The following is a 25,680-nucleotide window of genomic DNA, read 5'->3' as shown; positions in this document are numbered from 1 at the left end:
CATTCCAGCTGATTGGCGCTCCTTCTGGGTTCAGAAGCGCCAGGATCAGCACCGAGCTGCAGCTGGAGCCTAGTGCTGATCCTGACGTTTCCGCTGAGCCCTGGCAGCTCCGAAGAAGCGCTGATCCTGGCGCTTCCATTGTGCCCTGACAGCCCTGCAGCTCCAGCCATCTCTCTCTCAGGCTTGTGCGGTGCTGCCACCGGTTCAGCTCATTCCACACACACACCCCGCTACCACTTTTCTAGGATGCTCGTGTACCACCTGCCAGGTGCCAATGTACCACAGGTGGTACCCGTACCACTGGTTGAAAAGCCCTGCCTTACAGTGTTGTCGTTGTGGAGGGGAAAAGGGAGATGAAAGTGTGTTGGATATGTTTGCCAGTATGAGTTATTTGTAAAAAATAATAAAGGCAGAATACAAATAAATATATAAGTAATTCAAATGACAGGAAAGCACAGGCAAAAATTTTTACTGGTTTCATTTGAGCAAATCAGTTAGGACACGGTTCCATAGGTCAAGCATTACCTACTATAAATTCAGAAGAAAACTGATACTAGCAACAGCTCCAATAGTGAATAATAATATTCAAGTATTCAACCATTCACTTGTATCTTAGAAGACCATTTGGAATCCATAGGTGGACCAAATGTGGTAGCTCAGTTGGTTATGGATATGCAGGTGAGATTTCTTTATGTTCACATAAATAGTTTCCTTCCTATTTATGGCCTCTCTCACTTTTTTCAGGAGATGGATGAGCACATGAGAAGTATGCTTCATCATCGGGAACTTGAAAATCTCAAGGGGAGGTATGACTATGACAACGATCATTTCATCTTTCTTCACTATACAAATGCCTATAAAATTCTAGGAGTTGAAGTCCACATATTATTGTAAAGTTTTTAAGGTTGAAAAACATTTCATAAAGCCATAATGTGTTCTCTGAGCATGAACTCAACTATGTTGGTTCCAGGAGAAAGTGGATCAGCTTAATATCAGTTGAAACAATTGTAGCCAATTTAACCAAAATCAGTTAATAAAACTGTATGTCAGTTCAGTATGGAAACTCAGTCTTCCACGATATCTTTTTAAAGTATATTCAACAACTTAGTGCCTTCTGGATATAAGCATTCTGGTGTGAATTGAGGGAGTCATACTCCCCATATAGGGGATAGTTTCAGAGATAAATAAATTAATTAAATAAATAAATAAATTTAAATAGTCATCTAATAGTCACCTCTCCTTGAATCCAGATAAGTCATTTCTGTTCATCTTGAAACTGAATCTTACAACCAATTGACCTTGTTCTTTGCAATAAGGATCCATCTGTTGCCTGGCTGAACAGCTGAAGGGTGAAGGCTCTGAAAACAGAGTGTCACCAACATTAACTTTAGCTGTGTAACTTGAGCTAGCAACTCCAGCTAATTTTTATTAAATAATCATTTTAAACAACTTGTTCTTATAATTGCCAGCTTTAAATTGATTATGTACTATCAAGGTAACACCAATTCTTAACAGTACTTTGATCGACCGACCAGTTTTATGGGCCATCTGTACAATCTGAACAGCTATATGAGGAAAGGTCTTAATTTAGCTTTGTATTTGGGTTTCCCATCTTCTGTGACTGCTCTACTCTGTTTAATGTTCAGATTAGGGCAGGTATGAATGTGACCCATTTATATTAAGTGGGTAGAGTGTATTAGGATGTGCCAGCTTTTTAGAGTTTAAGGAGGAATCCCCATCTAAATCCCAAAGCAATTTGGTCCTTACTAAATTATCAAATTGCTAACATACGCTGGATCATGGAGAAAGCTAGAGAGTTCCAGAAAAACATCTACTTCTGCTTCATTGACTATGCTAAAGCCTTTGATTGTGTGGATCATAACAAACTCTGGCAAGTCCTTAAAGAGATGGGCATACCAGACCATCTTATTTGTCTCTTGAGAAATCTATATGCGGGTCAAGAAGCAACAGTGAGAACTGGACACGGAACCACTGATTGGTTCAAAATTGGGAAAGGAGTCCGGCAAGGCTGTATACTGTCGCCTTGCCTATTTAACTTATATGCAGAGCACATCATGAGAAAGGCAGGGCTAGATGAATCAAAAGTTGGAATTAAGATTGCCGGAAGAAACATCAACAACCTAAGATATGCAGATGATACCACTCTAATGGCAGAAAGTGAAGAAGAACTAAAGAGCCTCTTGTTGCAGGTGAAGAAGGAGAGTGCAAAACTTGGGTTGAAACTAAACATTAAGAAAACCAAGATCATGGCATCCGGCCCTCTCAACTCCTGGCAAATAGATGGGGAAGAAATGGAGGTAGTGACAGATTTTATTTTCCTGGGCTCCAAGATCACTGCAGATGGGGACTGTAGCCAAGAAATTAAAAGACGCTTGCTCCTGGGGAGGAAAGCCATGGCAAATCTAGACAGCACACTAAAAAGCAGAGACATCACCCTGCCAACAAAAGTGCGTATAGTCAAGGCTATGGTCTTCCCAGTTGCAATGTATGGCAGTGAAAGTTGGACCATCAGAAAGGCTGAGCGCCAAAGAATTGAGGCCTTTGAACTATGGTGCTGGAGAAGACTCCTGCGAGTCCCTTGGACTGCAAGGCGATCAAACCGGTCAGTCCTAGAGGAGATCAACCCTGACTGCTCTTTAGAAGGCCAGATCCTGAAGCTAAAACTCAAATACTTTGGCCACTTAATGAGAAGGAAGGACTCACTGGAGAAGAGCCTAATGCTGGGAAAGATTGAGGGCAATAGAAGAAGGGGACGACAGAGAATGAGGTGGCTGGATGGAGTCACTGAAGCAGTATGTGTGAGCCTAGATGGACTCCAGAAGATGGTAGAGGACAGGAAGGCCTGGAGGAACATTGTCCATAGGGTCGCGATGGGTCGGACACGACTTCGCAACTAACAACAACAACAAATTATTTGAATATCTGTGATGATTAATAACAGTAACAGTCCATTGCAGCACAATACATAGGAAAATTATATTAAACATGAAGAGGAATTATGTAGATTAAATTAAAATTTGTATTTGTAATTGTATTTGATAGTGTTATTTGTAAATTGTAAACTGCCGACCCATTGATAAGGTTAGCAAAAATGCACCTTTTCCAACAGTTTGCACAATGTTTGCAGCTGAATCTTAAATGTGAAATTTGGGAAGATTTGTGTTGGTAGATTTCCAGACCACAAAATACGTATTATTCTTTCACTTGGTCTCTACTTTGCTTAAAAATATTTGAAAGGTTGTGAGTTTAAAAATCTCAGATGCATATTTGAAATCAATAACATTTCTGAGTTAATGGTAATTTTGGCTGGGATCCAGATGTGTTTAGTAGTCCATGGATATACCTAGTGAAACTTACTTCTTCTTTTTTTTACTATGAATTTATTTAGACAATTTACATGGGGACTCATCTTAAAATAGTAATATTCCTGCCCTACTGTCTGGAGAAAAAACAGATCTTCATAGCCTTCTGAAAAGCCAAGAAGGTCAGGGCCCGCTAATTCTCCGGAGGGAAGCTTATAGGGCAAGCACTAGGAAGGATGATATTGTTGAAAAGAAGGGTCCCCAACCCCCAGGTTGTGGACTGGTCCGGTCTGTGGCATGTTAGGAATCGGGCCACGCAAGCGAGCAAAACCTCTTCTGTGTATGCACAGGATCTAGGTAGTGCACAAAAAACACCCCCAACCCCTCAAAGTCCCTGGGAAAATTGTTTTCCATGGAACCTCTCCATGGTGCCCAAAGTGCTGGTTTAAAAGATGGGGCCATGCAGATCTCCACGCATGTCACATCTTGCTATTGAGATCCTTTCTCCCCCCTCCCTCACACCCACCCCCATCTGCCCCAAATTATTAATTTGATGATTGTGGGGAATTGCCTGCAACTCTCTAACTCCAGGGGTTTACAAGACTGGGATGAACTCAAGAAAACCGAGGGTTTATTTATATAGGAATTAGCAGAACATACAGAACTCCATTTTAAAACTTTTTTTAAAAAAAATGAAGAGGATGGTGCTTTATTTAGCAATCAACTGATCTCTTAATTAAGCATGTAGTGTAATGTCTTGTGGGTGGGTGAAGGATTCCCCCTCTCCCCCCCCCCCCCGGTTTGTCTTTCATACTTTCCAAATTATAGAGATGGTAGAAGATTCCTCAGCCTGTATTTCCTTTAAGAGAAATTCTTCATAGAATAGCAAAGATGATTGTAGCCCAGGAAATGGGAGCTTGTATCACATCACTAAAGAATGTTCTGGCCAGATGGTTTTGCAGTTGTGTTGTGCCCACATAATAAATTATTGGTGACATAAAGCTTTAAAGCAAAACACAATGCTCGTTATTCCTTTATTAAACTTTAATAAAAGCTTACTACAATGGTTCATAATACTTAATTGCGGAATGTGTAGGAATGCAATCTGTTTGGGATAGTATTGGTCTCTGGACTTCTTTTCCTTCAAAAAAACATTTATTTAAACTTGTGATTTTAATTTTGGAGTTCTGAAAATTTCATTTTTACTCTTTTCCATTTGGAAATGAAAAGGAGACTACAGAGCTCCAATTCACATTGCAGTAAGTCATCAATTTATCTCTGAAGATTGTACTCCCCTTCTGCCTAGTGTATAACACATATAAATATATGGAATTGTGGACTAGCAGTGTCAATATGTCGATATGTAAAAGTGTTGCAGACCATAATCACAAAATGCACTAATTTTGCTGTTCAGTTTCTTGTGTTCTATTTTAGGAGTGGATTTTCAGGCCTTTGGTGTTATTTCATGAGTTTCTGTGACAGCTTGGGTCCACTTGCCAAATTCCTTTAAATCTTTTCAAATGTTGACCATCTAACCCAGGGGTCCCCAACCTGTGGCCCATGGCCCACTACCAATCTGTGGCCTATTCGCAACTGGGCCATGTGGAGTGGCTGGCTGGTGCGCATGCGTGCATGCACACGCACAGCCCCACTCACACGAGTGTTACAGGTGCTCACAGCCCCTCTTGCTCGAGCATCGTGAGCACTCGCCTCACTCGCGTGAGGGTCTCAGGGATTCGGGGCCTCAGTTGCGCAAGCGCTCGGGGCCTCACACAAGTGTCATGGGTGATTGTGGCCTCATGTGAGCGTCACAGGTGCTCTCGGCCCCACTTGCGTGAACAAAGGATGCTCGTACGCGCACATGCGTGCACACGCGCACCTGTTCCTCCCACAAAACTGTCCCCTCTCCCCCCACCCCACCCCCACCCTCCACCTCCTTGCCACCAACCTGGAAAGGTGGTGGAACTCTGAACTAACCTTTGCAAAAGAATTCTGATTTTGGCATTTTCATCTGAGATCACAAAATCTCACAAAGTTTTGGAAAAATTGCAGCCTTAAAAATAAAAGTTAAAGATTTTTTTTATTTTATTTTATTTTAATAAGTTTCTTGCCCTATTTTGGCAGCGACAACTATCCTCTCTTCAAAGCATTTTGAGGCTTTCTTTCTCTGAAAGCTTCCAACTCTGGAAACTAAATATGTAGGATTTTTATTTCTTGCCACTTGTCTGACAGCTGCCTGTTCCCTCCAGCTGAAATAATTTTGTGTCTTTAGCCTAATCCTCGCAAAGCGGAGAATGGGCAACTTGCATTTTCTGAAACCAAATAAAGTACAGTGAATTGGAGACTCCCTTGCAGTCTTTGAATTCCAGGCCACTGTGCCAGTTGTCCCGGGTTAGGTTTCACTGGGTTAAGATTGGCTGCCGAACTTTTCTCTCCCCTCCTCTGCTGAGGAAAGCTGAGACGGAGAGCTTAATTCTAGCTTCTGACACTGGTTTACCCCAGTGCAGCTGGCACCATGGAGGTGCTTGAGAGCGGCTTCAGCTAGCTCTGCAAGCCCCCCGGCTCTGCTATGTTTCCTTTCACAAGATTTTGAGTACAGCAATTCAAGAAGAATCCCAGATGTGACCCTTTTGCTTATTATCAAGTTCGTTACCTCTTGATTGTTGGAAAAAAATAATAATCTGAAATTCACCAAGAAACAGCCAAGCGAATTCAAAAGAAAGAAAAAAAAACCTAGAAAGCAACAGGTTTTTTTTTTTTTTTGAACTTCAGCCTAAATTACCGGCTCTTGTGTCTCAAAGGAAACCGAATTAAGATCAGCCTTGTTTTGCCATGCCTGTGGGAAGAATTGAGTGCCCACCTTCTCCTTCTTTCCCCAGGGACAGCAATCACGAGTGCCAAGTCTGCAGGGTGACAGTGGTGGGCTTGTCGGCATACGCCAAGCACATCTCCAGCCAGTTGCACAAAGACAGTGTTGAAAGCCCCGATGCCGAGGAAGAAAAAGAAAAGGCCGACGAAGAATACTTCGACAAGGAACTGATCCAATTAATACAGCAAAGAAATGAACAAAACCGGTGAGCGCTTCCACTTTTGATTCATTTGCACTTTATGAAGTTCTTTATTGGTTCTCTGAACAAAATAAAATGCTTTTTGAAAGCGCAGGGGGTGCCTTCTAGGCAGTCTGGAGTTGCCTGCAGCTGGGAGAATTCACCACAACTGACTAACTTGCTATTTTAAGTTTATGATTTAGAAGTGTTTGGTTTTGGAGTAATGCTTTCTGAATTCACCATTAAACCTGGCTACTATTGATATAGCTTTCTCTGCGTGAAATAGCTGCGGATTTATTTTTGCCACTTATATTTAAACATACCTAATATGGATATTAAGATTCTTCTATATAAGTATACTATCCAGTCATCCATCGCATGCCTCTTACACTTCACAAACTTTTGTCCAGGTCACAGTAACTAATTCTACCAGATTTATAACCTATTTTTATTACATCGTGCAAAATAAGTTGAAACTAGGCTGGGCTTTTGGCTTAAAGGTGGAGAGTTCACCCTTAATTTTTATGTGTATGCAAAAACCTGAAACTACAAAACTGGACAGTTTAGAGATTTTTTTTTTTAGAATTGTGTTAAATTCCTCATGGGTTTTGAAACGTAAATGCATTTCTGATCAACCTCTCTCACTCTAGCATAATATTTTTAGAGTTTGCTGTAAAAGAATGTATCGCATTTCGATCTTTGGAAGAGAAGAGCGGTGCAACTCATTCAGAGTGATATTTCAGTGGCAGCAAGCCAGTGAGTAAAACACTGCTTCACAAAAGATTGAGGCAGATACGTATTCCCCTGAGTCTGTGCAGCTGCTTTGCAGGCTTTCCTAGATTGTACGCACATGAAAGTAGATAGGCACTGAATTCCACTGTGACTGGTATTTAAGCAAAGCCTGGGAAGGCTCTCAAAATGGCTGTGCCAAACCTTCAGGGCAAGGTGACTGTTTTCAGCACTTTACTGTTGACAGTACCATAAAACATCCTTTTGGACAATTTGGAAGAATTCATTCATGGCTTTCATTTCACTGCTTTTAGTAATGTGCAGTTTAAAGACCATGTATTTTCTTTGGTTAAGTTGGCTGATGTATAGTCCTCTGTAAGGTAGAAAGAATTTTGTTTGGGTAGTCACCAATTCTGTCCATCCTCTCCGACATCGAAGTGTGATACTTCCGTCTTTCCTTCCTTCCTTCCTTTGGTTGGAGAGAGAAGGAGTCAGTGAAACTGAAGAAATCAGTTGTGTATCTGACTAAGTGAATTTCAGTATTGGTATCTTCCACTTACGCAGTAGTTTATTAAAGAGCTTTAAATGTTTCTCCTGTCCAGTTGTGACCAACTCAAAAGTACTTAGATCTGAGCTTTCCCCTAAGAAATAGTTCCATCATATATTATTTGATATGCTGGGGTAAAAAAATAATAGCAAAAGGGTGATGTATATATGGAGTTTTGCTTTGAGTGTTTGTCCCACTTGAAAGTAAAAGATAATTTCAAGTTGATTTTCATTTGAACTTTGATCTTTACTTCCTTAGAAGAAATTGTTATTTGACATTCTTGATTAAAGAAACTAACAAAAATGTAGAATGGGATTTAAGCCAGGATTTTACAGTTTTAACAAATTTTTTGTTATTTTGATTATTAAATTATTAGATGTAAATATGTGTGTCTTTGATCATTAAATGAAAATGTTTATGTCTTTGTAGGACAAGTGAATTTTGTCACGTAAACTGTGAAGCAGACGGCGATGACAGGAGATTGCGAAGGCGGCAAAATGACAGACTCCCTTATCAAGACCGAGATGGTTATGATACAACATTGAGGAGGCATCAGGGACCATCACAGAGGGACTGGAACTGGGAAAAGGATAGTTTCTTAAATTCCAAGCAAGGAAAATTCACTCACTCTGCCAGGAATTCTACTAATTCAAACAGACATCTCAGTAGCCAAAGAGGACGACTAGGGTGGCATCAAAATGGTTCCAGAGGACCTCCAAGTCGATACCATAACTATGGAAACACTGGCGGTATTTGGCATCAGAATGACAGAGGTGGAACATCAGGTTGGCATCATCATGATAGAGGAAGAAATTCCAGTTGGGGTTCTGAAGCAAACAATGTGTTTTCCAACCGGCAGTCCAAAACTGTAAGGGGGCACCGGAAATCTGTTCAACCAAATGGAAATGGATGGAACATTGGAAGAAACAGAGCTGTAAACAGTAGTTTTCAGGTAGACAGCATGGATACTTCCTGGTTAAAAATAAATAGTATGCAGGATAATTACAGCAGTGAAAATTATACATGGCAATGGCAGGAGGGTGTGGCAAATTATACCGGTCTTGATAATCAAAATGGCAATCCTGACTGCTTATTGGATTTCACGAGTGATCAGCTACCTTCAGATCAGTTACTAAATTTCAGTGTTTCTAAGCATTCAGAGAATAAGAATTCCAAAGTCAGTAGAAAGTGCAATAGTCCTTCTCGAGAAAAGATGAACCGGTGGGCTCCTTATCCTTCCCAGAAGACCGTAGAGCAGCAGCCACTGTCTGAAGAGATTGCAGCTAAATCATCAGAGAAAGCATCGTCTCAGCTGTCTTCAGAATCAGCAGATCCTAAAGGCAGCAACCCTAAAGTGAAAAAATGGGAAGAGAGTTCTTCAGGATCTTCAGCTAACAGTAAAACATCCCTGAAAGTGGCACCAGGGAAAGCGCCAGCGGCCTGCGCAAGTGAGAACAAATCAAGTAAAGCTGAAAGCAAAAGTAGCAAGATGCCTTCCTTGAAGTCCCCACTTCTAGCTATTCCAGATATTAAATCCTGTTCCAAAAAAAAATATTCAAAGAATCTCTTGAAACGTGCCCACGTCTCCTCATCTTCTGGGGAAGGCCAAAGTCAGCTGAGTACAGAGGCTAGCAATTCCTGGAATAAATCCAAGCTGAACAATAATGCATGTAACTATAGCGGTTTAAAAGGGAGCACACCTCTATTTAGCAGCAATGAAAGCCTAAACAAAGCATTGGAGAAGGCCAAAGGTGAATTCCAGCATAGTCGTTCTTTTCAGAAGTCCCATTCAAGCTCTAGCGGAGATGCTCAAATTGATAGGAAAGAAGAATTGAAAACTAAAGATTCTTCACATGTTTTGAAGATACATGAAGTCCAGTTCGAAGGAGTAGAGAACAATTACAATGGTAATAAACCAGGAAACATAAATACTTCCCCAAATTCTTATTCACCTTGTGGCCTTGCTGAACCTGATCACATTGCAGCTAAAAATGATAACTGTTTAAATGAATTGAATGGTGCTCATAAAAAACACATTGAACTCCAAACGGAGATCCTAGACACTTTGTCAAACTATCCCTGTGAGTTAGATATTGAGTTGAAAACAACTCTGGAAGAAGATGGGGATGACGATGTTACGAAATCAAATGATGCTCCCGAAAAAGAAGATGGTGGAGATAATTCAAATCACGAGCTGCTCAAAGGTACTATAGGACAGTCTACTAGTCCTCTTCTTCCTGAACTGAGTAAACTTGGGTTCCCAGCGTCTCTCCAAAGAGACCTGACGTGGCGCACTAGCTTAAAAAATAAAATTAGCTCTCATTTGCCTGAGCCAAATCTCAATAATGCAAGGCGCATTCGAAATGTGAGTGGTCACCGGAAGAATGAGACAGAAAAAGAATCTGGACTGAAACCTACTTTAAGGCAAATTATCAGTGCGTCTCGTAGAAATGTAAACTGGGAGCAGGTTATTCAGCAGGTGACAAAGAAAAAACAAGAACAAGGCAAAGGTTTACCAAGGTTTGTAATCTTACCAAGGACATTCTTACTTTACAGCATGTCTGAATTGTGTGTGTGTGTGGTGGGGGTGGGGGTTTCAGTACAAAACTGTAGGAAAACTAAAAATTCATTGAATAAATGTGTTTATGTATTTGTTGTAGAATTACTAACAATATTGTGAAATTAACATAATTAAACTTAATAAATATCACATGAATGTTATAAAGTTATAAAAGTGGCTACCCCAATATAGTATATGCACTTAACATCAAATTGACTATAAAATTACAAAAATAACCTTAGAATTCTCCCCCCACCCCCCAAAAAAATCTAGGGGATATTTAAAGAAACAGTATTATATAACTGGATTATGAGCCTTGGAATAAGAAATACGTTTATTTTAATTGTAGATTGTTATATTTGATATTTTCCATAATTTTTTGTTGTTAGTTGCGAAGTCGTGTCCGACCCATCGCGACCCTATGGACAATGTTCCTCCAGGCTTTCCTGTCCTCTACCATCTTCTGGAGTCCATTTAAGCTCACGCCTACTGCTTCAGTGACTCCATCCAGCCACCTCATTCTCTGTCGTCCCCTTCTTCTATTGCCCTCAATCTTTCCCAGCATTAGGCTCTTCTCCAGTGAGTCCTTCCTCCTCATTAGGTGGCCAAAGTATTTGAGTTTTAGCTTCAGGATCTGGCCTTCTAAAGAGCAGTCAGGGTTGATCTCCTCTAGGACTGACCGGTTTGATCGCCTTGCAGTCCAAGGGACTCGCAGGAGTCTTCTCCAGCACCAGAGTTCAAAGGCCTCAATTCTTTTGCGCTCAGCCTTTCTTATGGTCCAACTTTCACTGCCATACATTGCAACTGGGAAGACCATAGCCTTGACTATACGCACTTTTGTTGACAGGGTGATGTCTCTGCTTTTTAGTGTGCTGTCTAGATTTGCCATGGCTTTCCTCCCGAAGAGCAAGCGTCTTTTAATTTCTTGACTACAGTCCCCATCTGCAGTGATCTTGGAGCCCAGGAAAATAAAATCTGTCACTACCTCCATTTCTTCCCCATCTATTTGCCAGGAATTGAGAGGGCCGGATGCCATGATCTTGGTTTTCTTAATGTTTAGTTTCAACCCAACTTTTGCACTCTCCTTCTTCACTCGCAACAAGAGACTCTTCAGTTCCTCTTCACTTTCTGCCATTAGAGTGGTATCATCTGCATATCTTAGGTTGTTGATATTTTTTCCAGCAATCTTAATTCCAACTTTTGACTCCTCTAGCCCTGCCTTTCTCATGATGTGCTCTGCATATAAGTTAAATAGGCAGGGCGACAGTATACAGCCTTGCCGGACTCCTTTCCCAATTTTGAACCAATCAGTGGTTCCGTGTCCAGTTCTCACTGTTGCTTCTTGGCCCGCATATAGGTTTCTCAAGAGACAAATAAGATGTTCTGGTACTCCCATCTCTTTAAGAACTTGCCACAGTTTGTTATGATCCACACAATCAAAGGCTTTAGCATAGTCAATGAAGCAGAAGTAGATGTTTTTCTGGAACTCTCTAGCTTTCTCCATGATCCAGCGTATGTTGGCTATTTGATCTCTAGTTCCTCTGCCTCTTCGAAATCCTGCCTGTACTTCTGGTAGTTCTCGATCCACATACTGCTGGAGTCTAGCTTGTAGGATTTTAAGCATAACTTTACTAGCATGAGAAATGAGTGCAATGGTGCGATAGTTTGAACATTCTTTGGCACTGCCTTTCTTTGGAATTGGAATGTAAACTGATCTTTTCCAATCCTGTGGCCACTGTTGAGTTTTCCAAATTTGCTGGCAAATTGAGTGTAGCACTTTTACTGCATCGTCTTTTAAGATTTTGAATAGCTCAGCTGGAATACTGTCACCTCCACTAGCTTTGTTGTTGCTCAGCTTTTCTAAGGCCCACTTCACTTCACATTCTAGGATGTCTGGCTCGAGGTCAGTGACCACCTCATTGTGATTATCAGGGACGTTAAGCTCATTCTTGTATAGTTCTTCTGTGTAATTTTGCCATCTCTTCTTAATCTCTTCTGCCTCTGTTAGGTCCCTGCCATATTGGTCCTTTATCATGCCCATTTTTGCATTGAACGTTCCCTTCATCTCTCCAATTTTCTTGAAAAGATCTCTGGTCCTCCCTATTCTATTGTTTTCTTCTATTTCTTTGCACTGTTCATTTAAGAAGGCATTCTTATCTCTTCTAGCTATTCTCTGGAATTCTGCATTCAATTGGGCGTATCTTTCTTTTTCTCCCTTGCCTTTTGTTTCCCTCCTTTCCTCAGCTATTTGCAAAGCTTCCTCAGACAGCCATTTTGCTTTCTTGCATTTCTTTTTCTTTGGGATGGTTTTGGTTGCTACCTCTTGTACAATGTTGCGAACCTCTGTCCATAGTTCTTCAGGCACCCTGTCTATCAGATCTAATTCCTTAAATTTATTTGTCACCTCTACTGTATATTCAACGGGGATATGATTTAATTCATACCTGACTGGCCTGGTGCTTTTCCCTACTTTCTTCAGTTTAAGCCTAAACTTTGCAACAAGAAGCTCATGGTCTGAGCCACAGTCAGCTCCTGGTCTTGTTTTTACTGACTGTATAGAGCTTCTCCATCTTTGGCTGCAGAGTATATAGTCAATCTGATTTCTGTGTTGACCGTCTGGTGATGTCCATGTGTAGAGCCGTCTCTTGGGTTGTTGGAAAAGAGTGTTTGCTATGACCATCGTATTCTCTGACAAAATTCTATCAGCCTGTGCCCTGCTTCATTTTGTACTCCAAGGCCAAACTTGCCTGTTATTCTGGTTATCTTTTGGCTTCCTACTTTAGCATTCCAATCCCCCATGATGATAAGGACATCATTTTTTGGTGTTAGTTCTATAAGGTGCTGTAGGGCTTCATAGAACTGGTCAATTTCATCCTCTTCAGCACCGGTGGTTGGGGCATAGACTTGGACTACTGTGATATTGAATGGTTTGCCTTGGATTCGAACTGAGATCATTCTGTCATTTTGAGGATTGTATCCCAGTATTGCTTTTCCTACTTTTTTATTGACTATGAAGGCTACTCCATTTCTTCTGAGGGATTCTTGCCCGCAGTAGTATACCTGATGGTCATCTGAATTAAATTCACCCATTCCTGTCCATTTTAGTTCGCTGATACCTAAGATGTCGATGTTCAGTCTTGTCATCTCTTGTTTGACCACGTCCAGCTTGCCTTGATTCATGGATCTTACATTCCAGGTTCCTATGGAGAAAAAATCTTTACAGCATCGGACTTTCCTTTCACCACCAGACATATCCACAGCTGAGCGTCCTTTCGGCTTTGGCCCAGTCGCTTCATTCTTTCTGGCGCTACTAGTACTAGCCCTCTGCTCTTCCCCAGTAGCATATTGGACGCCTTCCGACCTGAGGGGCTCATCTTTCAGCGTCATATCGTTTTGCCTTTTGGTACTGTCCATAGGGTTTTCATGGCAAAGATACTGGAGTGGGTTGCCATTTCCTTCTCCAGTGGATCACGTTTTGTCAGAACTCTCTGCTATGACCTGTCCGTCTTGGGTGGCCCTGCACGGCATAGCTCATAGCTTCATTGAATTACGCAAACCCCTTCGCCACGACAAGGCAGTAATCCATGAAGGGGATTTTCCATAATTACACTGATGTTATTCTGTCTTCCCTTTAGTTTGATTCACTAATCTTATTGCAAAAGATATCCTTGCATTTAAATCAGTAGAAAGAGCTGCATGCAGTCAACCTATTGAACAAGATTGACTGGTTTTTGAATAGGTTTTTAGCATTTAAGATTTCAGTAGTGTATATCCTTTTGCTCATATTGTGTTGTAATTATGTAAAATTGATTATAAGTGTTTAATCTCTGCCTTCCCATCCATTTCAGCAATGGTTAAGCTGCTATTTTACACTTATATTGAAAAACCTGTTAGCCCATCAATATAGAAGATAGTATTTAGGCTAATTTATATGCAAGCTTCCTTCATAGAATTTAACTTCATGAAGAGAAAGTCTAACTGGAGAATCTTCAGTAACACTGGCTTGGTTCATATATAACCCTAGAAAGGATTGTTTGCTTTTCCCCTTAAAAAAAACCTCTCCCAAAATGGGCTCTAGCACTGGCCACTTTTGGTGGACAGCCTTCAATGACCCTTACAAAGCTCTTGAGCAAATGGAAGTTGTACTAATCTATGTTATCCTAAAGGTGTTTTTCAAAGGCAACTGGACTTACTTCATTTTTCCCTTTAAAACATTTTGCTTCTCATACAAGAAGCTTCTTCAGTCCAGGCTGAATGATGGAGAATGGAAGAATTTATGTTCCTTAGCAGTCATCTGGCCGCTAGCTCCTTGAAAGTCTTTGAAGCCACTTGAGGGTATATCTGTACCCTTAGGGTCACCTGAATCAGAGTGCAAATGGGTTTGGGACTACCGAAGGGACTGTGTTGTAGACAAGGGATAGGTGGCGTCATATCCTTCCCCCTCTGTTAAGAGAGGGCTGTTCAATTTTAATGTTGATGGCCACTTTGACCATTCCGCTCAGACCAGTGGTCCTCATATATATAACGTAATATAAATAGAATATAAACCCTTGCATCCCCCACCATTTCCCCAGAACTGAAGAAGCTTCTTGGATGAGAAGCGAAATATTTTCAAGGGAAAAAACTAAGAAAATCCAGTTTCCTTTTGAAAAGCATCATTGGGACAACCATGATCTGGATTATTGAGAATCTCCGTAGACATATTCTCTTTTACGGTTTCCGATGACGTGTATGAATCTGGCCAATATTTTGCTCATCTAAAAGTGGCTAAAAATATTGACTTGGCTTTAGGTAAGTCCAGGTAACTGTGTGCAAAAGATAAAATAATTGAGCTCCATAGTTAGAGAAATCCGTTAATGTTGCTGAAGTATTTGTAGATAAAATTTAAACTAAAGATGTCTTCAAATCCAGCTGTATTCCCTATATAACTTCATGAACACATCCATGTTGTTTTCTGAACAGAAGTACATTGCCACTGACTTCTTCTAAAATGCTTCTCTAATTCCACAGTCTAGCCTTACAGCCAGGAATTTTCCACGCTTATCTCTCCTTAGCTTTTGACATTAAACTAAGCTGAGAGAAGTGGTTGTGTCTTTTTAAAAAAAGTTTCACTCATAAATGTTTCACGGTTGTGTTTTAAGGTTTGGCATTGAGATGGTTCCACTCATCCAGAATGAACAAGAAGGCCTTGAGTTGGATGAAGAAGTTGACCTCACCAGTCTCGAAGGATTCCAGTGGGAAGGGATATCTATAGGTTCCCCAGGAACAGTTAGGAAACGTAGCCTCTCGGAAAGTAGCGTGGCGGTCGATAAGACAGCCTCCATGTACAGTTTCTTTAATAATCAAGGCACAAGTCAAGAAGACAAGCAGAACAATTCTGGTTCAGTTGCCAAGTCTGAGGATACAACCAGTGGAATTCAGACATTAGAAAATGCTGTGGTTACTGTGAAACAGGAGTCATCTTCTCTTCCTTCCTCCCCGTTCAAGGCTGAGAGGACTGATTTAATTTCAAGCGAAAGGAAACTCAGCCTCCAGACTACCCCAAATGTCGCTATCTTTAGTACCAGCGAAGGCCAGAGAAGCCTTGACTCTGCCATTCATCTATCTGAAAACAGAGGAATATTGGAGAATGCAGAAGAACATTCCACCCTGGTTTTAGGCCTTGCAGACATCAGTGCTCTAGATGCAGCTACCGATAGCAGCTATACATCAAGCAATGAGCAGAACGATAGCCAGGGGATGGGGAAGAAAAGAAGGGCAACAGGAGTAAGTCCTTTATATGCTAGTAGAAATGATTTTATTTTATTTGCAGCCATTGAATTCATCCATAGGCGTAGTAGCACTTTGGTAAAAGAACCATTTAATGTAGAATCCCACCTAAGCACGTTTATTTATTCTGTCTAGTCATGGTAGTTACTTCAATCTAAAACCCTGTTTGCCAACCTCATAAAAGCATTCAGTTTTACCTTCCCTAATTCCCCAGTAAGCACAGTCAATTACCATGTTGAATGAGAGACTATAGGAGTTGAAATCCAAGTTGTAGAAGTCGCGTTATACTGGATAGTTATCCTTTCGGTATGTGTGTTCTTATTTAGGTTGTAAAAATATTGTACTGGCTTTTATCACTTTCAGACTAGTATTAGTAGTATTATTAGTAGAGCCTTGGTGGAGCAGTGGGCTAATGCCTCTTTAAGTAACACCAGCTGCCTGCAATTAGTGCAGGTTCGCATCCCACCAGGCTCAAGGTTGACTCAGCCTTCCATCCTTCCGAGATAGGTAAAATGAGGACCCAGATTGTTGGGGGCAATAAGCTGACTTTGTAATAATGCCGCTTGGGGGGTGTATGAAAGCCCTAATAAGCAGGCATATACATAGAATGAAGGCTACTGCTAAGCTTGTAAGCCGCCCTGAGTCTTCGGAGAAGGGCGGGATATAAATGGAATTAAAATAAAAAAATAAAATATTGTTTTTCTTAAGTTCTTGGTAGGGAGGGTATTAGTAATGAAAAATCAATGCAGAGTCTTGGCTACATCTGTTTCATTAGATGTGTGATTGCCTGTGGATCAAACTGAGGTCACACAAAAAAAGTATGCCTCAGTAATTTAATGGTAGTTCATTGGTTTAATTATTTCACTTGAAAATAATTCTCATGGGGAAAAAAATGCTACTAGTTCTAAACATTATGTGCAGTGTTGGCTTAACTGACTAGAAATATTAATCTTTTAATTTCTAGGAGGGCTCCTGTCCTGAAATCCCAAGTTTAGAAAGAAAGACTAAACGAAGGAAGATCAAAGGGAAAAAAGGTGGGTGATTGCGGTCAGCTAACATCTCATTATTGCCTTCAATTTATATTTTAGGAGTTTAGTGTACAATAATAATTGTATTTCCTGTGGAGACCAAAGTTAAGTTATCTCCATAATCTTTCATGATTACAGTAAGCTAATACACATGCTTGTTCTGCAGAATGCATAAGAAAAAGGTGTTCCCAAGACTGATAAAGTAAAGTTAATCCTTACGTGAAAGGCACCATCAAACACAACATGATTTATATAGAGATTAGATCAGGGGTAGGCAACCTTGGCTCTTTTATGACTCGTGGACTTCAACTCCCAGAATTCCTGAGCCAGCCATGCTGAGGAGAAATGGAGAGGTTTCCATGCTGAGCCATGCTGGCTCAGGAATTCTGGGAGTTGAAGTCCATGAGTCATAAAAGAGTCAAGGTTGCCTACCCCTGGTTTAGATGGTGCTGAAACAGCTGACATAGACAATCGCTTTCTAAATGTCTCCCAAATGTCATATGCCTCCATGATGTTTTACAACATTTTCTTTTGTAGAGCGTTCTCAGGTGGATCAGCTGCTGGTTATTTCCCTGCGAGAGGAAGAACTAAGCAAATCATTACAGTGCGTAGATGAAAGCCTCCTGCAGGCTCGAGCTGCTCTGCAAGCAGCTTATATTGAAGTCCAACGTTTACTTGTAGTGAAACAGCAGGTATTTCATAAGTTGGAGTCTATTTGCTCTGATTCCTGCAATTTCAGAAGGCTGTTATCGTGTTTCTCCAAAAATAAGACCCGGTCTTATTTTTATTTTGCCTCCAAAAGAGGCATCAGGTCTTATTTGTGTGTCTGTGTCTGTCTGTCTGTGTGTCTTTTCCATTCACTTCCGGCACTGACAACCCCACTTCTGGGACCGAAGAAGTAGCTTTATTCTGCAGCTGAGAATGGAGCTTGGCCTGCATTTTGCAGTCAAAGGCCTTTCTGGAAGGCCACAGTAGCCGAGAACCGAGCTATGGATTGAATCCATAGCTCGGTTCTCGTCTGCAGTGGCCTTCCAGAAAGGTCTCTGACTGTGAAATGCAGGTCCAGGGTTGCCGCAGAAAAGGTGGGTTGGTGAGGAGAGGCCTGGCTGCAAGGTAAGTGGGTGCGGGGTGCATGGGGCAGCTCCACAACCCCACTTCTTCCCTACCTTGATTTTTAGGTGTGTGCCTCACCCCAAAACTTCAGCTTATTTTTGAGGTAGGGCTTATATTAGGCCCACCCCAAAATCAAGCTAGGGCTCATTTTTGGGATAGGTCTTACTTTCACAGTATTTGCTGCTCCTTATTTAAATCTCTTTTATTTTCTAGGTATCAGTAGAAATGGGATCTCTGAGGACCCAGAGGATTCAGATCCTGCAGGGGTTACAAGGTAACTTTGCTGACTTAGAGCTATGTTCCATCTGGATCTTGGCTTTTGATCTGGTATATGCAACACAAAACAGTGAGATGTTCTCAGATTCCGAGTTTCTTAAATACATCCCACAGTTGGTAGGGTTACCGCAATCAAAATCTTTTCTGTAGTCAGTATACTTACTTATTTGGGGAATTCTTTCATTTTCCCAATTACTCAGATTTCTAAATCCAGCTTCTGGCGTCTTCTTTTCTAATCTATGTTGGCGATCCTAAGCATTTTGCTAGGATGTGAAATTAAGAATATTTGCTATGGACTGCACACATCGTTATGTCTTCTTTCTTTGGCATTCTTATGTAGACTTATTTTTTTAATCTTTTGGCTATTTTATTGTTCTCTTGATTTATTGATGTAGTTTAGTTAGAACTTTTACAGATTCTCCATCTTTGACGGCAAATTTCTGTAGATGTTCCATCAGTTCTTGTAGCCTAACAACTATAGTGCTGATGTAATTTCAGTGGCTTAGGCCCGGGATACTTGCAGGACCATCTGCTGCCGGGAACGAATTCCCATCGCCCAGTGCGCTCACACAGAGAAGGCCTCCTCAGGGTACCGTCGGCTAGACAATGTTGGCTGGTGACCCCCAGGGGAAGAGCCTTCTCTGTGGGAGCACCAGCCCTGTGGAACCAGCTCCCCCCTGAGCTTCGGATGGCCCAAGATCTCCGGTCCTTTCGCCGCAGCCTCAAAACACTCCTTTTCCACCTGGCTGACCTGGACTGACAGGGATTTTAATTAGGTTTACAATTTTAACTCTAATCTTTAATTTATTTCAATTTTAAATTTTAATTTACTGTACAGAGACCTTTAATTTTTGTTGTTGTTAGCCGCCCTGAGTCCCTCGGGAGATAGGGCGGGATATAAGTCCCATTAATAAATAAATAAAATAAATAAATTTCATCTTCTACTGGGGATTTTGTCAATAGGAAATATCTTCTATGGCATCCTGGTTGTTGACATCTCTGTGGTACAGAAGTTCATTTCTTCCATTTTTCAGAACAGTACAGAATTTTTTCAGAGCGAAATTTCATTCCTTCCATTTTTAGCTTATTTAAATCACCATAATTGATAATAGGAAAGCCATTCTCAGCATGCCATTTCAAGTTTGGAACATTTTCTGAGTTCAGAGATTTTTGAAAACTTTTCTTATTTTTCTGTGTCTGTTTCTATCTTTAATGTCTTTACAGATTTTCTGATATTGCCTCTGGTCTCATCTGACACTTCTCTGAAATGCTTTGTTATTTCTTGATATACATAATATAATTAGCAGCCAGGTTTTACCCAGAAAACTGTTCAATATCAGGAGACAGGATAGGGTTTTGGACTTCATTCAGTAATGTGATCCTCAAATTGCATTACATAGGTAGTCCTCGACTTACAATAGTTTGTTTAGTGACTGTTTGAAGTTACAACGGCACTGAAAAAGTGACATGACCATTTTGCAGCATCCCCATCATCACGTGATTTACATTTGGGTGCTTGGCAACTGACTCATATTTATCACGGCTGCAGTGTGCTGGGGTCGCATGACCCCCTTTTGTGACCTTCTGACCAACAAAGTCAATGGAGAAGCCAGATTCGTTCAACAACTGGGTTACTAGTTTCACAACTGCAGTGATTCACTTAACAAATGTGACAAGAAAAGTTGTAAAGTGGGGCAAAACTCACTTAACAAATTTCTGATGTGGCAACATAAAATTGGGGCTCAGTTGTCGTAAGTTGAGGGCTACCTGTACTGAGAACTGTTCATCTGCTATCGAGGTATATGATCTAATTCAGGGGTCTTCAAACTTGGCCCTTTTATGACTTGTGGACTTCAAGTCCCAGAATTCCTCAGCCAGGCACACTGGCTGAGGTATTCTGGGACTTGAAGTCCACAAGTCATAAAAGGGCCAAGTGTGAAGACCCCTGGTTTAATTGAAATAGGAAGCCATGCTGCTTCACTAGTGCATAGTGGAAGGTCTAAAGACTTCCCAACTTCCTTAAGGTTTTTGCTTCTTTTCATTGCAGTTTTGGAGGTCACACGAAAATCTGCCCAGGGACCATCCACTTTACACATAACTAGTTCCCATAATACTCTTCTCTGATCAGTAATATTCACTGAGATGCCTCATAGTTTAGAAAGATTCCATCCTTATTAGTAATGTGGTTGCATTTTCTGATTGGGAACAAAACCTATCAGTGTTTTAAACAAATAAACATTTGCTGAGCATAATGTGAACCTCAATTGCTCTGCTCCTGTATGTCCTTGCACTGATAGTCATTGTGTACTTTGAGGTTGTTTTTTTTATTAATGAGCATTTTCAATCAATCTTTTCTGTACAGGACCCAGAAATATCTTTCCCAATAAATGGTACATTTTAGCCTGATGCTTTGATTTTCAGTATCTCATTTTTTTTGTTAATTAAAAATATGGGAAAAATATTGAACAAGAAATGACACTGACACTGACAATATATTCAAAGGGGTGTACCTTTGAATATATTTGGTGGGGATGGGCACGATATGGGGGGGAAAGGTTCCATATTTTGTTTACAGTTTGAGGCAGGTGGATGCTTTAAATTCTGTAGATATTTAAAAGAAGAAAGCTGTATAGAAAAATGAATGCTGTCTTGATCCCACAGCACGCTCAGCTTGCATGTGAATTTAGAAGATGAAAGGAAGCAGGTGGGCAATGTACTTCCTGGACAAGTCAAGTGTATGCAGAGTTTGGAAACCAATAGAAGGAGAATATTTGTAGCTTGGGATCCTTGTTGCTCTCTGAGCTTCGTTCTTTTCTTACATTACCCAAACTAGGTAACATCATTAGTGCTAGCGAGTTTGGAAAGTTTGGAAAACGTCAAGACAGAACGTGTGCCACATAATATTTTTTTATTAAAAAAACAGATTTTAATATGAATTGTGTTGCTCCCTTCTTAGACACTTATGAGCCTTCAGAACAATCGCAATTGCAACAGCCACATCATAGCAGCACAAGTGAAAAAAGCCTTGGCAAGCTCCATTTGACACAGGATCCTACAGCTAATGCAGGTCTTCTTGCTCCTCTTCTGGAAGCTGTTCCACCTATCCCTGTGCAGATCCCTTCTCCTTTTGCAGCCCCTGTCCAAGAAAAGGCTTATCCTACATTCCAGACTGCTGTGGACGTTGCCCCCATCACAGTTCCTGATTCATCCATACAAATCAAGCAAGAAACTGTGTCTCCAGAGCTTAGAGAAGACTGCATGAATGTTCCTGAACAGAGTACTCCACGTTCCCCACAAACAGAACTTCACTTGCAGGATAGTATGTTGGTTTACTGTATATTAAAGATAAGTTGATCTCTCTCTCTCTCTCTCTCTCTCTCATTGTGATTATGGAGTCTTAATTTGGGATGAAAACTGAGCTATATCGGTCTGTAGAGTGAGCAAACCTGATCTTTAGTGGGTTTAGCATATACAGTATGCAGACACGATAAAGTAAGTTCATGACAATAATTGTGTCACTTTAACCAGTCTGTGACTTTTCACTAATGACTAAGCTTGTGGATGAATGAGAGAACAATTCCCAATTATTTAACTGAAGTAATATTTTTTCTTAGGGATACTCTTTATTTGAATACTTGATTTAAATAAATGTGTCGGAGCCCAATTCACTTATAGGTTGGTATTGCATTTATACGTTCTCTTCCTGAGAATTTCACAAACAGCTTGGATACCTTTCAATATTGTATCATGGTTGTGGTTTCCCAGGCTTAATTATGGCTTATTTCTATCCCAAGTTTAACTGAGCGTTTCAATTGACTTGCCATATGTAACTTGAGAAAAATGTTCCAGAGGGTTTCATTGTTATCTACATTGTATAGATGCAGAAGTCATGCTAGGAGAAAATGACTTGCCTGAATCCTATTTACAGGAATTGGGGCCAATTTAATATTAGGCCCAGAGTATGGAATAATATTCTGATTAAGTGCTTGAATTGATTTTTGTAGTTTGTCACAAAAAGTCATATATGATGAAGCTCAAGTATAACAGTTCATTGTTCAATTAGGTGAAAAAGGAATGTTCCATCTTCTTTCTTTAGGAAATACAAATCCACAGCCTTCGTTGTATCCAGTTATCACCGCTAGTATGTCCTTGTCCAGACTTATTGATTTCCAAGAAGCAAATCAAAACATTCAGAAATCTGTTCCAAATGTGGTGGAGACAAGGTTATCTGACCATTCTTCCCCTACTTGTTCAGGATCAATATCTTCATTGAAAACCCAAGACAAGATCATTCCAGTGGGCAACACCATATCTGAGCCATGCAGTGGCTTACTCGAAAGCCGGCCGTTTACTTCCGAACTTGCCACAAAGGGAAATAATAAGCGGGCAACCAAACAGCCTGAACAGGCGGCCATCTCTACGATGGGCGCCACAGAATTCAAAATAAGCAAGAAGAAGAAAAAGCTGAAAAAAAAGAAAGCCCTCCGTGCAGCCCGTGTCCCTGAGAACAGTGATACAGAACAGGACGTGAATGATTCAAAACCATTTAGGAAAGCAAAGGCTGCAAAGGTACCCAAGGGAGAAAAAGTAACAACCTCCACCCCTCCGAAGCAAGAGGACGCTCAGGAAAGAAAGAGGAAGAAGGAGAATGACAGTGACGCATCCCTTGAATTTGTGGAAGTCCCTAAATCTCCTCTGGAAGTGGTGGCCATCACCTCCTCGGAATCGGAAAGTGAAAAACCAGATAGCCCTTCTAAGAGAGATACCTTGAACGCCACAGAGAAACTTTTGAGAGAGCCATCTCGCTCGAGCTATGATGAAGTGAGCTCTACTAGTGAGATTGGAGTAAACTATAAAGATGGTATTGGTAGAAGGTGAGCCGGCAAACTATATGTGTACCGATCGCTGTCTGCATTGTAGTGGCTTTTAATCTGGCTGGAATATTAGAGTTTATGGATTCTTGGGGGCAATGTAATTGGTGTTCTTAATATTTAGAAATCCTTTAGGAATTCTAAAGGAATATTCAGGAAACCTTTAGCTGAGAAATGGTTTAAGAAAACAATCCAATTCGACATACTGAACCATATTCAGCAAACCACGTATGACAAAAATCCTATTTCATAGAAAGTTTGTGATTGTTGAGTTTTGCTCTAGTTTGTGTAGGAAAGACTTAACTCCTTTTTCGTAGAATATTATTCCAAGAAGATTCTCATGTATTATGTTTTGTAGTAGTGTTTCCCCCCCTTAAACTACTTAAATTGCTAGTGGCATTTTCTTTCTTCTATAGTGTGGCTGAGACTCAGACATCCATATCGTTATTACGAGGATCAAAAACCTCATCAGGTACATCTGTTTGTGTATTGGTTTTCTTAACAGCAAAATAAGTATAAGATCTTTTGGAGGAGAAATTAAGCTGTAGTTTCTTGGAATTCAGTTGCTTCATACTGCTTTAATTATGCACTTAAAAATATTCTAAAATTTCCAAAATACCCTTGCTAATTTCTTTTTTCCGAGGTTTTAACTTGAGGCTTCTTACATCTTTTGCTTGCTCTTTGATCCATTTGGTGAAAGTTAAATTATCTTTCTTCTAGCCGGTAAATTGCTTATTTCTTTTCGTATTTCTTTGTATCTACTCTGTATGAAGAAGGAAGTCAAAGGCTACTTTGAGATAAATTTTGACTCAAGGAATTTAAGCATTTGGAACCAACTTCTAATTTGAGATGCGCTTCAGTAAACTTTTGAGGAGCTTTAATACAATCTTCTTGACGAGATGACAATAAAATATTATTCAAAGCCAACCATTTTGGTGCTATACTTATTTGTAACATATGTTTGTTTTACTCTTCTGGTGATGCAATACATTTCCATTCCTTTTCCCCTCATACTTACTGTACTCCTGTTGTGATGGCAAGCTTTTTTTGTGTGGTTCTAGACTGTTATCTATTATACTGTATTTTTATACTGTATTTTTTTCTTGATAAAGCTGCAGTTTAGTTTCTTTTCTTAACTCCTTCAATTAACAGAGTCAAAACAAACTTGATTTGTTGCTCAGCTGAAGGGTTAAATAGGGCAGATAGGGAGACTGAGGAGACCTACGAGGGTTATTATGGGTTGGGAGAAGCAGCCTGGAAGGCTAGTAGCCTTTGCACATGTTGAAGAGTGGGTGTGGACAGCACTATGCTCCAGTGGGTAATGGGTGCAAGGAAGAAGAAATGGTTGGGTGTGAAGGCAAAGGGGAACCACTAACCATACCCAATACTTTAGAGGACCAAGCGCACTCATATGAATAGGATGTTTAATTGCAAACTTTGACTTATATTTGGCAGAAGTGTCTTCAGAGCCAGGTGAAGATGAGGATCCCACAGAAGGGATATTTGAGGGGCATTCGGCTTCAGTGAATGCCATTCAGATTTTTGGGAATTTGTTGTACACCTGCTCAGCAGACAAAACTGTCCGTGCGTATAACTTAGTGGTAAGTAGACCTGCTGAAGAGGTTATAGTTGGATTGTGACCTCTTTGACTCAAAGTAAATCTTGGGGCAATTAAAATGATTGAATAATTAGCAAAAGCGGAAAAGTAGGGCCCTCAATATTTTTTTAGACTGCAACTTTTAATAGCCTTGGAATAAATGCATCTCCCGATAAAACTGAAGCCTATTCAGTTTTGTGGGGAGGGATGAAGGAAACTTTATTATTAGAACCCTATTAATCAAATCTAAAAGGGACACAGTGGCTCAGTGGGTTAGGACTCTGAGCTTGTCGATCAGAAGGTCGGCAGTTTGGCGGGTCGAATCCCGAGTGCCACGTAACAGAGTGAGTGCCTGTTACTTGTCCCAGCTTCTGCCAACCTAGCAGTTCGAAAGCCCATAAAAATGCAAGTAGAAAAATAGGGACCACTATGGTGGGAAGGTAACAGCATTCCGTGCGCCTCTGGCGTCTAATCATGCCGGCCACATGACCACGGAGACGCCCTCGGACAAGCACTGGCTCTTTGGCTTTGAAACAGAGATGAGCACCGGCCCCTAGAGTTGGAAACGACTAGCACACATGTGCGGGGGAACCTTTACCTTTAATCAAATCTAGTGAATGCCATATGATACTTAACGTCTCTCTTAGAAAAAGAAACCAGTGATAGAAATACAAAATAATTCAAAATAATAAAAGATGTAACTTCTTGTTCCTAGGTTTCTGCAAACATGTGCGTGCTGCTTCATGAAAAAGTGGTATCAAAATTTTTCTTACAGGGCTTAAGTTCATATGAAATTGCAGCTCTTGAAGGAATGGTGGAA

General features: G+C 40.6%; 1 protein-coding gene across 2 annotated transcripts in view; it reads left to right on the top strand.

The window, feature by feature from the left end:
• Positions 1-25,680, top strand: part of ZNF106 (zinc finger protein 106) — a 45,804-nt gene that overhangs the window by 6,723 nt on the left and 13,401 nt on the right. Inside the window, exons 3-15 of one of the 2 annotated variants that reach the window (XM_081312593.1) lie at positions 745-806; positions 6,203-6,397; positions 8,076-10,166; positions 15,348-15,972; positions 16,940-17,009; positions 17,541-17,695; positions 18,330-18,390; positions 21,349-21,711; positions 22,489-22,533; positions 22,648-23,266; positions 23,680-23,735; positions 24,719-24,864; positions 25,576-25,614. In XM_081312593.1, coding sequence (XP_081168719.1) covers positions 745-806; positions 6,203-6,397; positions 8,076-10,166; positions 15,348-15,972; positions 16,940-17,009; positions 17,541-17,695; positions 18,330-18,390; positions 21,349-21,711; positions 22,489-22,533; positions 22,648-23,266; positions 23,680-23,735; positions 24,719-24,864; positions 25,576-25,614 — 4,527 coding nt within the window. Of the gene's footprint in view, positions 1-744; positions 807-6,202; positions 6,398-8,075; positions 10,167-15,347; positions 15,973-16,939; positions 17,010-17,540; positions 17,696-18,329; positions 18,391-21,348; positions 21,712-22,488; positions 23,267-23,679; positions 23,736-24,718; positions 24,865-25,575; positions 25,615-25,680 lie in introns of both variants that reach the window. The other variant, XM_081312592.1, reaches the window with a different exon arrangement.

Source organism: Vipera berus, assembly GCF_964194415.1.
Source record: "Vipera berus genome assembly, chromosome: 1".
Taxonomy (NCBI): Eukaryota; Metazoa; Chordata; class Lepidosauria; order Squamata; family Viperidae; genus Vipera; species Vipera berus.
The sequence above is the reverse complement of the archived record's forward strand: the minus strand, read 5'-3'. Positions and strand labels throughout refer to the sequence as shown.